Source organism: Mytilus trossulus, chromosome 13, assembly GCF_036588685.1.
Source record: "Mytilus trossulus isolate FHL-02 chromosome 13, PNRI_Mtr1.1.1.hap1, whole genome shotgun sequence".
Taxonomy (NCBI): Eukaryota; Metazoa; Mollusca; class Bivalvia; order Mytilida; family Mytilidae; genus Mytilus; species Mytilus trossulus.
In genome coordinates this window covers 17003200-17015949 of record NC_086385.1, presented here as the reverse complement: position 1 = coordinate 17015949, position 12750 = coordinate 17003200, and the positions used below count along the sequence as shown (strand labels likewise).

The window sequence follows — 12750 nt, the reverse complement described above, 5'->3', positions numbered from 1 at the left end:
AATATGATTTTGGCACTACATTTTATATGGAATCTGTTTATGTTTTACGCTGACTTACTAATCGATATTCTATTTTTTTTTATTGATTTCAGGGGAAGATTTTCAACTGTAAAAAAGGTCTCACAAAATTGCACGAATAGGGAAATGGCTGCCAAATGTATACACAAACGCATTACAGACATTGATCATGTAGAAACAGAGTACAACACTCTGCAGGCATTACAACATGATAACCTGATTTCGGTTTTTGATGTCTATACAACACCAACTTCATATATCATCATTATGCCTTTGTAAGTAGTTAGTATAATTGGAAAATACAAATACAAAGTTTCAAGGGTTATTTTAATATTATATATTTGACCATTGACCTTTTTCTTTTAAGATTGTTTTCGACAGCAAAACTATTTGATATTTATAACAGAATACTCTATTAAATAAAAAAAACTGTACTATTTTGGTGACACGCTGAAATAAATTCTTGTTTAAAGGTAACTGTGGACGCCAAATGATATTATTCATAGTTAACTTAAGATAAATCAGATTTAATTGAAGTATGAATAAAGGCAACAGTAGTATACCGCTGTTCAAAACTCATAAATCCATGGACAACAAACAAAATCAGGGTTACAAACTAAAACCGAGGGAAACGCATAAAATATAAAAGGAGAACAACGACACCACACCGAAACGCAACACACACAGAAACGGATGAACATTGTCATATGTCATATGTGATAACAAATAATACTGAGCTGAACATCATTTATAATTTGATCAAATGTTTACCAATTTCCACAACGAAGTCTTACCTAAAATAAAGCTATAAAGCTGTAACTGGAGCGCATGTTTCTACTCTACAAATTTATATCGTCATCACCGGGATTCGAACCACGGTCGCCTGCGTGACAGTCAGTGCGTTAACCCACTGAGCCAAAGAATCGATTCCCTAGATCAGTTGATTGAGACTGGCTTTATATGTTCTACCTGTACTAAGGAGGGAAAGCAACCCCGCTACACTATTCCCCCACAACAAGAATCATCCTTTCTTTATATATAAAACAATCCCTGGCTATACTCCAGATAATCATCGTGGATTTTTTAGTCGGGTGCCAAATGTAACCGGAGAGCATGTATCTACTCTACAAATTTATACCGTCACCACTGGGATTCGAACCCCGGTCGCCTGCGTGACAGTCAGTGCGTTAACCCACTGAGCCAAAGAATCGATTCCTTAACTCAGTTGATTAAGACTGGCTTTATATGTTCTACCTGCACTAGGGAGGGGAAGCAACCCCGCTACAAAGCCATGGACTTTGTATAAAGATTCTTATAGTTTGTTTGATTAAACTTTGAGTGAAATAAGTACGCTAAAACAATTTTCTCTACATGTACATAAATATTTTTTTAAACAATAACGTTATACGAAATCGAAACGAAAGACACGTAAATAATAGAAAAAAGAAAACAAGTGATGAGTGAAAAGTGTGTCATTACTTTGATTTCCAATTACGTTTTCTGTAAAATAAGAGTGAATAGTGTGTCGTTACTTTGATTTCTTATTACACATCCTGTAACTATTTTATCTTATATTCCAGGTTACCATTAGGTCGTTTGTTTGATTTTATATGTAGAAGACCTTGTTTTGATGAACATGAAGCAGCAGGATTTATATTACAGTTGTTAACAGTAACCCAGTACTTACACAATTGTAGGATTGCTCACCTGGACATCAAGGTAATTACAACTATGACTGCTTACCCTACCAGAACACCTGGGTAATCCCCAATTTTTTGGTACGGTTTGTGTTGCTTGGTCGTTTGTTTTCTATGTTGTGTCTTGTGTCCTATTATTTGTCTGTTTGTCTTTTTATTTTTTAACCATGGCCTGGACAGTTTATTTTCAATCTATGAGTTTGACTGTCCCTTTGGTATCTTTCGCCCCTCTTATATCAATATAATTGATTTTTTGCAGTTTTGAAAACAAATCAATGATCAGTGGTGCTTTTGAGTTTGCCATATGCTTATGGACTTTCCGTTTAAAATTTTCAATGGAGTTCGGTAATTTTGTTATTTTACTATTTTTTCTGTAATTAAGAAATTTTGTGAAAATTATGCCTATCGTTAGAATTTAAATCTCAGTACATGATAATCACGAATTCTATGAAAATGTTTACCCAATGAAAAAAAAAGCTTGACTAGGCTCATACAATTTTGAAAAAAAAATTATCTGCATCAGAACAGTTTTAGTTGAATAAAATTAACGGTACCAATTTTCTTGCACCAGATGCGCATTTCGACAATACATGTCTCTTCAGTGATGCTCGTGGCCAAAATATTTGAAATCCAAAGCTTATATAAAAGATGAAGAGCTATGATTAGAGTAGACAGCTGCGTTTGTTACCTGAATTCTTTAAAAATTCCTTTAACTGTTTGTTTTTTAACTTTTTATGGTGAAGTGAGGATATCGTAAAAATCATGTCATTGTATTTCCCGCGTCTTTATTTTAGGTTGTACATAACTCCAAAAAAATTGAATGCATGTTGCGATGTTTCAGATGAGGGAGAAGGTTTGGTACCATAAACAAGTTGAATCCCACTGCAATTATTTGCACCGGTCCTAAGTCAGGAATTTGATGTTCAGTAGTTGTCGTTTGTTTATGTGGTTCATAAGTGTTACTTATTCTCATTTTTTATATAGTTTAGACCGTTAGTTTTCCTGTTTGAATGGTTTTACACTAGTTTTGTTTTGGGGACCATTTATAGATGCTGTTCAGTGTGAACCAAGGCTCTGTGTTGCAGACCATACCTTGACTTATAATGGTTTATCTTTTTGTGAATTTAGACTTGGATTGAGAGTTATCACATTGACACTTCTTCCAATATCTATATACGATTTTGTTTTATTTTCAGCCTGAAAACCTCTTGGTTGAAATGGTAATGGGAGAAACTCGTTTAAAACTCTGTGATTTTACTGATGCTAGACACATATACAATAATTTTTATGTGCATCCGTTTCGAGAATGTCCGGAATTTCTAGCCCCAGAAGTAATTAAAGGAACTCCAGTTGGTTTGCTGACGGATATATGGTGAGAGCTTTTGTTATGTTAAGAATCAAATTGAATTTTTTTACATACATTTTTTTATTGAATTTCATATATTTTATTTATAATTTATCTATTCTGAGGACTTTATGTCTGAAAGTATACATTTCTCAACTTTTTTCTTAAATAAGAGCGATAAAGTCAAAGAAAAAAGAATTGTTGTCCTAATAAAATTATAAATAGACGTTTTTAATGTTATAAGATCAAGAGATATCTACCCCTTATATGATTCATAATATATTTTTGTGTATATTGCATAAAAAAATATAAAAGAGTGGGTCTTCTGGCTTCATTCATTACTTAATTTGGGATTTACATACGCGAAGACAACTATGACAGCAAAATATAGATGTGTTAAAAGGGATAATGTTATACATATAAAATCAAAATTGTTGTAGTTTTTGTGCTTTTTAACGTTTATATTTTTTCATGCATACGTGATGGAGATAACTTTAATGTTTTGTTTGTTTTAAAAAAAACTTTAAATTTTGTGGTCTTTATTTCACGGTATTTTAGTCTTTTAATCTTATTCTTTCTAAAAGCAAACGTTCATCTGATGGAATTCTTTGCAATTTTATCGTAATCGCAAAATTAGAGTATATAAAGCCTTTGAAAATTATTACCCCTTTGCAGTATTAGAAAAACACGTATAGTGAGCACTCGTAATCTAATCGTATGTCATGTGGTTTACTAGGATCTTCGTTTATACAATACGGTTAAACACATGTAACGAAAATAATTCCTCTCAACCTCCAAAAAAAGGAAAATGTAAAATTAAATATTTTGGTGTTTTCATTTTTAGGAGTATAGGTGTTGTGACTTATGCTCTCCTGAGTGGATTATCCCCCTTTCTTGACGATAGCCAAGAGGAAACATGTTCTAACATCATCAGAGTAGATTATAGCTTTCCAGACGAATTTTTTGAAATTATTTCTAAGGAGGCACAAACTTTTATATTGGACATTTTGGTTGAAGATGTTGAGTGAGTATAGTTTGATTTAGTGAGTACAAAGGCTTAAAGTATTCCAGAAGAATCACAGAAAGAATGAAAAGGAACTTCTTTTATTTTTTTATTTTGTCTTTCGCTATTTTGATAATTAAAATTTTGATGATTTTGATGACATCATCTTTCAAATCAAACTGAAAATTAAGGATAACACTGGTAATTCATCATACATTGAATTAAAAATCTTTTGACAGTTTAAGTGGGGCTACGAACAAAGCTTTACAACCATGAAAGATGATTGCTGCTCTATAAAAGGAAGCAGTTCAACAAAGGGTTCGAAGTGGTAAAGTTAAGGATATCACTGTTGAAATTTAAATATGCCTTTAAGAATAAAAATAAGAATAAGAATACTTAATTAATCCAATTATGGACCCTTGCGGGTTTTAAATTTCATACAATGATTACAATGATTTGTTATAACAATGAAATAATAAAATGAAATACATGACAATAGAACACTGAACAGTTATTGCATGCACATGGATTAGAAAGTAATATGGGAGACAATCAATTTCTGTAAGGATTATTCCCCTTTAAACAGATATGGTGTTTTGAGTTGCATAAAAATGAAATGCAGCCCCAACTGATTAGTTATTAGGGTATTTTTATCCCATGTACACACAGCAACCAACTACTAGATATTAATGTATATATTTATATTTTTTGACAATTGCAAGGATATGATAAGCACCTTAGAGTTTGACTGCAGTTTGTTTATGCATATATAAGCATTTACATATTAATAGAAGAAATATGCATACACATAGAGAAATGTGCACATAAATTTAATTTTTGAATTTAAAATATATATATGGATAAACTAAAAAGATTTAGCCATTAACATAATTTGTGGATCTCAATTCAAAACTCTGGATAAGAAAAATGCTTAACTTTTTAAGTATATGTTGATCTTCAGTGGTCATTAATCATAAACATTTTGATTTGCAGTCTAAGTTATTAAAATTTTGACAGTGTTCATGAGCTTGTGCAAACAGTGATTCCCGACATTGATTATACAAGGGACAGTTAATTTAAAAAATGAAACTCATCTTCGATATCATTATGAAAACAAAAATTACAAGTCCTCTGTGACCTTTCTATAGGTTTGTTCTTATGTCGCTCTTTTTCTACTCGTAATTGGTGGGCACTTATGCGAAATTTACATACGAGTTTATTAACAGTATACAAGATCAATGACACATAAGATTACGGGAATGCTTACCAAAAACTATCACATCTCATTTTCATAAATAGTGCCATCATTGAATGAAAAAAACAATGTCTTATATTTTGTAATTCCTTGAATTATTCACATTTTATATTGACGAAATTTTTCAATTGAAATACTTTTAAATATACATTAATTCTTGTGTTTTATTTAGTAATCGTCCTACGGCACACAAATGCCTCGAATCCTCATGGATACAGAAGTACTGCAGCAATGCCTCATCTCAGCCTAGACATAAATCCATTCCAACAGACAGATTGAAAGATTTTATAGAAAGGAAAAAACTGCAGGTAGTAAGAACTTGTAGAAATAAAAAAAAAAAAAATCTTTTTCAAAATCAATGATTTTTCTTATTAAGCAGACACAATGTTTCATATGTTTTAATATTTTCTTATGTAAAAGTCGTATTTCAAATATTATTCTCATTTACTAAATTTTATTGGCATTATGGTTTTATTGCACACTGGTCATATCTTTTGCCTTTTTCATTTCAGAGCACCGAACTATATTCATGACAGCAATGACTTGCTTTTACCTCCTTACAGAAGAAACTTATATATACCTCGTAGATGAACAAGTGGAACTGTGTTTGATTATACTTCATATTGCTCTAGTGATAGATTGAGTAAACAGTTCATAGCAGATGTTGGTATACCAATAGACCACTCTTCACATTACGTATATCGCCTGTATATTATAACATGAATTGGGACACACCAACAAAGTTACTACTTTAGTCATCAAAAACAAAAGTTGATTTTAATATTTATTTAAGAAATGCAAACATTTTCATACATTGATCATGAAGTATTCTAAGCTAGATGAATTATGTTCTGAAATATTTGCAGTTAAAAGCTGCTTGGCAATGTTGCTTTATTTAATTTGAAAACGTCCTAAATTAATATTTGATATGTTAACTACGCCTGATTTTTATACAACTAGTTTCCATTTAAAGCATGTAATGATTGTTCTTTCGATACATTCAAGATAAGTAAACATATGTGTTTCTATGTTTCAATTTTAGATAGTAGGGATAAACCTGATACTTGTTTTTTTTTCTCTCAGAAAGATCCAAATAAGATTTGTTTGTTTTGTGTCATCACGATTCCACAATATAATACTTTGTTTAAAAATGACACATTACTGTTGTGACATTTTTGTTTTTATAATATGAAAATATTGCATAGGTACTGGGTGATATCCATTGAAGTGAGACGTCGTCACAACGTAACGCTTATTTAGCCTTTTTAACTATTTACAAATAAAATCCATTTTATATAATTCGACTAATTGCATTCTAAAATTTGACTGCGATGACTTCCGTTTCAATTTTATTCATTCATAGCAGTAACATATCATTTGTAAGCCTTGTATGTTGATGAGGTTATTTTTCATAATTTCTGTACATTTATAGACCTGTTGCATGCAATTTTTATTGAATTTCTTAAGGTATAAATTTTGCATATATAGTGTTTTCATGACTCCGATGCAGATCAACTAATTAAAAATATAAGCAGCATTATCATTTCATACATTTAACTATTGTTTATAGGAGGTAACCATTTTCAGAAAACAAAATATTACATAAAGGACATGGATTAATTGAATTCTGTATCACAGAGATGCTTTTATCAGAATTGATGAATCTGTTTTTAATGCATTGGTAATTTAAACAAAATTATCTCTCTTAACCAATACATGAAACAAATCATAAAGAATATCAATCGGATAATCATCCAACAACCTCATTTCATTTGGACAATACTGTCAAATAAGTTTCATTACTAATACAATTGTAGCACGACAAAGAAAACAATTAGACATAGTATTGACTGATTCTGTCGATTAGAATGCAGAGGCCTGACCCCTATGGTTTTTATATAAATATATATGTATAGGATGCACATTATTTTCCAAATTTTGAATTCGTAACTTGTTAAGATTCGCCACAAGTGATTGTGATGAATTCTTCTTTGAAAACTAATGAAAGGAGAACATGTGTTTTCATTTTAGAATGTTTTTCATTGTATATATACACAACATGTAATTGTATATAATATAAAGTTTGGGGATGCATTATGAGTGAAAGTTATTTGAAAGTTGGTACGACTGGCTTCATTTAAGTTTATTATTTATGTAAATATTTAATAAAGCTATTTAAAGTTGCTTTCAACTTGTTTCATGAAGACTTTGTAGATGTAACAGCCCAGAAGCGGGCCCTATTTAAAGTGAACATACTTGAAAGTAGTATATATTAAAATAAAATGTCTCCTACTCATAGGTGTTAATAACAAACTACTTGTATGAAGAAAAGATTTTGTTTATGTTTGTATCAAATGAACGGCGAGGCACTAAAGCTCCTTGTAGAATATCTTTTGTTAGATAATTTCAAATAATACAGAATGTATGAATAAATCTTAAAAAGAGAGCATTTATTCACTGTTTCAAAGATATAAAATAACTGTTTGAGGTATATCCAAATTTCCTGTAACCAGCCTAGGCTGATGTGTAAAAAGCATTACATATTAAAGGTAGTGTACATTAATGAATATTATATCACCTTATCTTGATTAAGTTCGAGAATCTGACGAACCACTAGTACTTGACAGACAAAAATACATCAAATTAAATTTGGGGAAAGCTAGTAGTATAAAATAATAGGATAAATATATATCTTTTTGTGGTGTTTGTTAGAAAGAAAATTGTGGCATGTACAATTAATTAGGATAAGATTGGTGGGGCATGAATAATTTTTAGTGTTCGAACAAACTGTGAAAACATTATTTACGTTTTTAGATCATATATTTTCCGGTTGAATATCTGATTTATATAAGGTTTTACATACCCAGCAGGAGAAGTTTTCCTGTGGATTCACCCGGTCACTCATCTTCTAGACATTTCACATCTTTTTTTCGTTTTCCATAATATGTATCTTCTGAATCTATTCATAAGGAATACACAACGGCAAACTACTCTTTAGTCTTCATTAGGAGACATTGTCATTTAAATGGGAAGTATGGCTTGCTATAAAGCCAGGTTCAACCACCTTTTTTTTCTTAAAATGTCTTGTACCAAGTCAGGCATATTGCAGTTGGTATCAAGTATTTCTTTTCTCAGTACATTTATGTTGCATTGGCATTTTTTGTTGTTGCACCTCAGTGGTTTTGTTCTTCCGTTGAATACCTGATTCATATAAGGTTTAACATACCTAGCAGGTGACGTTTCCCTTTGGACGCACCCTCCATCATCTTCTTGACATTTCATAACTTTTGTTCGTTTTTCATAATATAAAATTGAGAAAGGAAATGGGGAATGTGTCAAAGAGACAACAACTCGACCATAGAAAACACAACAGCAGAAGGTCACCAACAGTTCTTCAATGTAACGAGAAATTCCCGCACCCGGAGGCGTCCTTACGCTTGCCCCTAAACAAATATATACTAGTTCAATGATAATGAACGCCATACTTATTTCCAAATTGTACACAAGAACCAAAAATTAAAATAATACAAGACTAACAAAGGCCAGAGGCTCCTGACTTCGGACAGGCGCAAAATGCAGCGGGGTTAAACATGTTGATGAGATCTCAATCCTCCCCCTATATCTCTAGTCAATGTGAAAAATAAACGCATAACAATACGCACATTTAAAATTCAATTCAACAGAAGTCGAGTCTGATGTCAGAAGATGCAAACCAAAGAAAATAAACAAAATGACAATTATACACAAATAACAACAGACAACTAGTAGTTAACTGACATGCCAGCTCCAGACTTCAATGAAATTGATTGAAAGATTATGATTTCATCATATGAACATCAGGCACAATCCTTCCCGTTAGGGGTTTAGTATCATACCATCATAACATATATGAGAAGAACATAACCCGTGTCATGCACACAACTGGTTTTGGAATAAATGAGTTTAGTTTTGATGCAGAGACCCTATAAGTGAATCAATATTAACGCCAAACATATGCAATCTTAAAGACCTGACAACAGTACCGTAACTATATCCCTTCTTAATAAGTATATTTAAAGGTTTTGTTAGTTTCTGCGGTGAATACTGACATTTTTGTGCTTTATAAAGAATATTTTTATAAAAAAATTGGATGTGAAATACCTGAACGTATAAGAAGTCTGCATATAGAGCTATATGTACGAATGATGTACTTATACCGATGATAAAATTTAGTAAATGTTTTGACAAGTTTGTGATATCGAAAACCCTGGTGTAATAACTTTTCAGTAATACATAAATTTCTCACGTTAAAATCTAAAACATTGTTACATACACGAGCGAATCGTACAAGTTGAAATATATAAACGCCTTAAGATGGTGACAAGGGAACGTCACCATCTAAAAATCGATAATTAACTATCATAGGAAATGGAAAATCATCTCTTTTATCATAAAGTTTAGTATTAAGCTTTCCGTTAATGTTATAGTGTCTTCTGAATCTATTCATTAAGAATAAACATCGGCAAACAACTCTTTTGTCTTTATAAGGAGACATTATCATTTAAATGGGAAGTTGGGATAGCTATCAAACCAGATTCGACCATCATTTCCTTAAAATGTCCTGACAGCAATATAAGCTTATGCATAACAACACTGGTGGGACGTACCATAATTGTTGGTCTCGCTCACCGTCCAATATTTCAGACAAAGGTAGAGAATAAACGCATACTAGGTACTGCAAAAATTAATGATGCAAACGAATAGGGTCTTAATATTGCCTCTAGCGTAAATATTAAATCGTATTCCTGGTATCTATGATGAGTTTATTAATAGTTTATGTGTTAAATAATTGCATACGACAAAAGTTTTTGAATATTTTTTTTTTAATATGCTAATAATGTTAAGCATATCACATTGAAAGGACTATGTGCTTTTGAATCCAATTTGTTCATTCTTGTTATTCATTCGAACATGCAACTTTTTTGTGAAGTAAATCGTGCAGCCCATGTCTATTGGAATTACAACATGACTTTGTATTCAAAGCTTTAGAAGAACGTCAAATATAGATATAAATATTGTAAACAATATAGTAAATATCTTATAAAATGTCGAAGACAACCGATTAATATGAATGTAAGCAGATATTTGATCATCGGTTCAATACTATTTCCTTTAATTGTCTAACCTCCAAAAAAGAAAACCAGAGAAAATATGGTGTTTTCAGTAACTCTTAATATATTTTTATTTTAATATACTGTTCCACTGACAGTAATTGATTGAAAGACTTAATATGAGCAGTTTCGAAAATTGCCAGGATTCCATCACCATGTTTTAAAAACGAGAATAGAGTTCCTGCTATCATTGACAACCATTAGATGCCTTGTTTCATTGTCATAAGAGAGAGCAGTAGGTAATATTATTCCATCATCTTCATTCAAGATATTTTCAACGCTATTTACCTCCCCGTTACTTGATATTTTGTTGATTAGGTTTAAATCGTATTGGGCAACAAAGATACTATTGTGATCACCTACAGCAATGCCATTTCCACCGCTCATCTCGTTATATATAACTGGCTCTTCGTTGTTGGCTAGTAAGACATACACGTGACCGAATTGTCCTGTACAATAAATATCACCAGCTGTATTAATAGAAATATTGTATGGATTAAATTTTGTCACTGTCTTTTTTAGGACAACACCGTTGAGACTGATCATTGTTAGACTGTTTCCAGAGGTAGATAAGCATATCTTCCCATCTAAACTAGTGACTGCTTCACAACTTCTCCCGATATATATCTTTTTTTCAGGTTTTAATGTTGTCAAATTTATAGTTTGTATATAACATCCTCCCCGTGATGTGACAAGAGCTTGACTGTTGTCATATAGGGCTACACTATGCGGGGTATAAATTAAATCGATTGATTGAGCGTCTGTTCCGTCTAGATTGCATATAAAAAGCTGGTTTGTACTCATGGACGAAAGAAGCAATCTCCCATCAGGAATAAAACACCCTTTGAATATCGTTACATCTTTGCCAAATATGTCCGTCTGAAAAGAGGAAACGGGAGATATTTGTTTCTTGTTATCATCCGACCTAGCAATAGCCTGCCCTTGCTGGTCGATGTATAAGTCAGTAGTTTCGGGTGCTGGTGCTTTCTGTACCAAGACTATACCTAAACATGGAAAAATTGTTTTCATGTTTGTCAAAGTTTGTAGTGCACAAAATTGCAGTTTACACAAACTTGTACTCTGAATTTGACGGACTTTCCCTTCTAGTTCGTAAGTTTTAGCATCAAGATATTTTACTGCCTGAAACAGTTGTGTTTCACTTGCATGAGGATGAAAGGAGCCTAAGTCTTTTTTCCATGTAGTAGCGGACTTTAACGTGGATTGAGCATCTTGTGTGTTATAAGCTATTAATGTTTGACATTTTGAATATTTCTCATTTAAGTCCTTAATTTGCTTAGCTTCTAAATAGTTTAGGTGTTCTATTATTGCTGTCTTTACCTCAGATATATTGATTTCGATTTCGTCCTTGCTTCTTTTCATATCGTCTTCATTATTTACCTGGATGCTCAGTATCTTCTCTAATACCTTCATCAAGTTACCAAGCCTTTTCTCGAGATCTAAAATGGCCGCGCCTTCTCTTACACCTTTCGAAGCCTTATCTACTGAAATGATAGACTTGCATCTTTGATGAGATACAGACGCACAAGTTTCGCAAATAATTTGATCGTGCTGACAGCAATATAGACTAACTCTCGTATCATGATGAATGCTGCAATTTTGTGACAAATCGAGGATCTCCGAACATTTGCTTTGGACATTCTTGATTGGAACAATTTGATGGGGTGGTGCTAATTTCTTATGGAATTTGCTGCATGTCAAACAGACCGGTTCACTACAATCGCTGCACCATGATGTTGCACTGTTGTTTTCTGCATCTCTAAGGCAACCTGCACACATTTTATTATCTGCCATGCTGTAAGATAATCAACAGTATCTACATTTATCATGATGTCCTTTATAACAATCTGTCAATGTAAATAGATATAAGTTTGTATGTAAGTTTTTTTTGACATAGTAGAAGTTTTTCTGCGATTAAGATTTTACAACTTTTATACTTGTTATCGTCTTAAACATATATACATAACACGACATTTCACGAAATCATTACCCTCTCAATATATTTATATTTATCTTACCTCCTATAGATTTATAAAGATATGATTGGTCAAAGGACTACAGGTGGTGACTATGTATATTTGATATAGGGTGTCCTTAAAATATATAGGGTTAGTTACCATACATGGTAAGTTATCATATGGGGTTAGTAAGGAGTTACTTTCCTTTCAAAACAAAAAATATACCACAACCCTTAATAAAAACAACACAGTGAGGAAAAATCTGAAAGGATTCACAGACAAAGAAACTGATGTTGAATGGTTGAA

At 32.1% G+C, this 12750-nt stretch overlaps 2 protein-coding genes across 3 annotated transcripts in view; one reads left to right on the top strand and one right to left on the bottom strand.

Annotated features, from left to right (window-relative positions):
• The window catches only part of LOC134695435 (kalirin-like), a 122027-nt gene extending 115974 nt beyond the window's left edge, over nt 1–6053 (top strand). Inside the window, exons 35-40 of one of the 2 annotated variants that reach the window (XM_063556683.1) lie at nt 93–293; nt 1599–1737; nt 2912–3087; nt 3905–4084; nt 5491–5626; nt 5831–6053. In XM_063556683.1, coding sequence (XP_063412753.1) covers nt 93–293; nt 1599–1737; nt 2912–3087; nt 3905–4084; nt 5491–5626; nt 5831–5851 — 853 coding nt within the window. In that variant the 3' untranslated portion in view covers nt 5852–6053. The remainder of the gene's footprint in view (nt 1–92; nt 294–1598; nt 1738–2911; nt 3088–3904; nt 4085–5490; nt 5627–5830) is intronic. The other variant, XM_063556682.1, reaches the window with a different exon arrangement.
• Nucleotides 6054–10618: 4565 nt separating this feature from the next.
• Nucleotides 10619–12280, bottom strand: LOC134694141 (uncharacterized). Its single transcript, XM_063555137.1, has one exon. It carries the CDS (start codon nt 12278–12280, stop codon nt 10619–10621), a length of 1662 nt encoding a protein of 553 aa, XP_063411207.1.
• Nucleotides 12281–12750: the final 470 nt, after the last annotated feature.

What these genes read in the sequence shown, in the direction of transcription:
- LOC134694141 (XM_063555137.1), bottom strand. Translation starts at nt 12,280, where the DNA reads ATGGCAGATAATAAAATGTGTGCAGGTTGCCTTAGAGATGCAGAAAAC.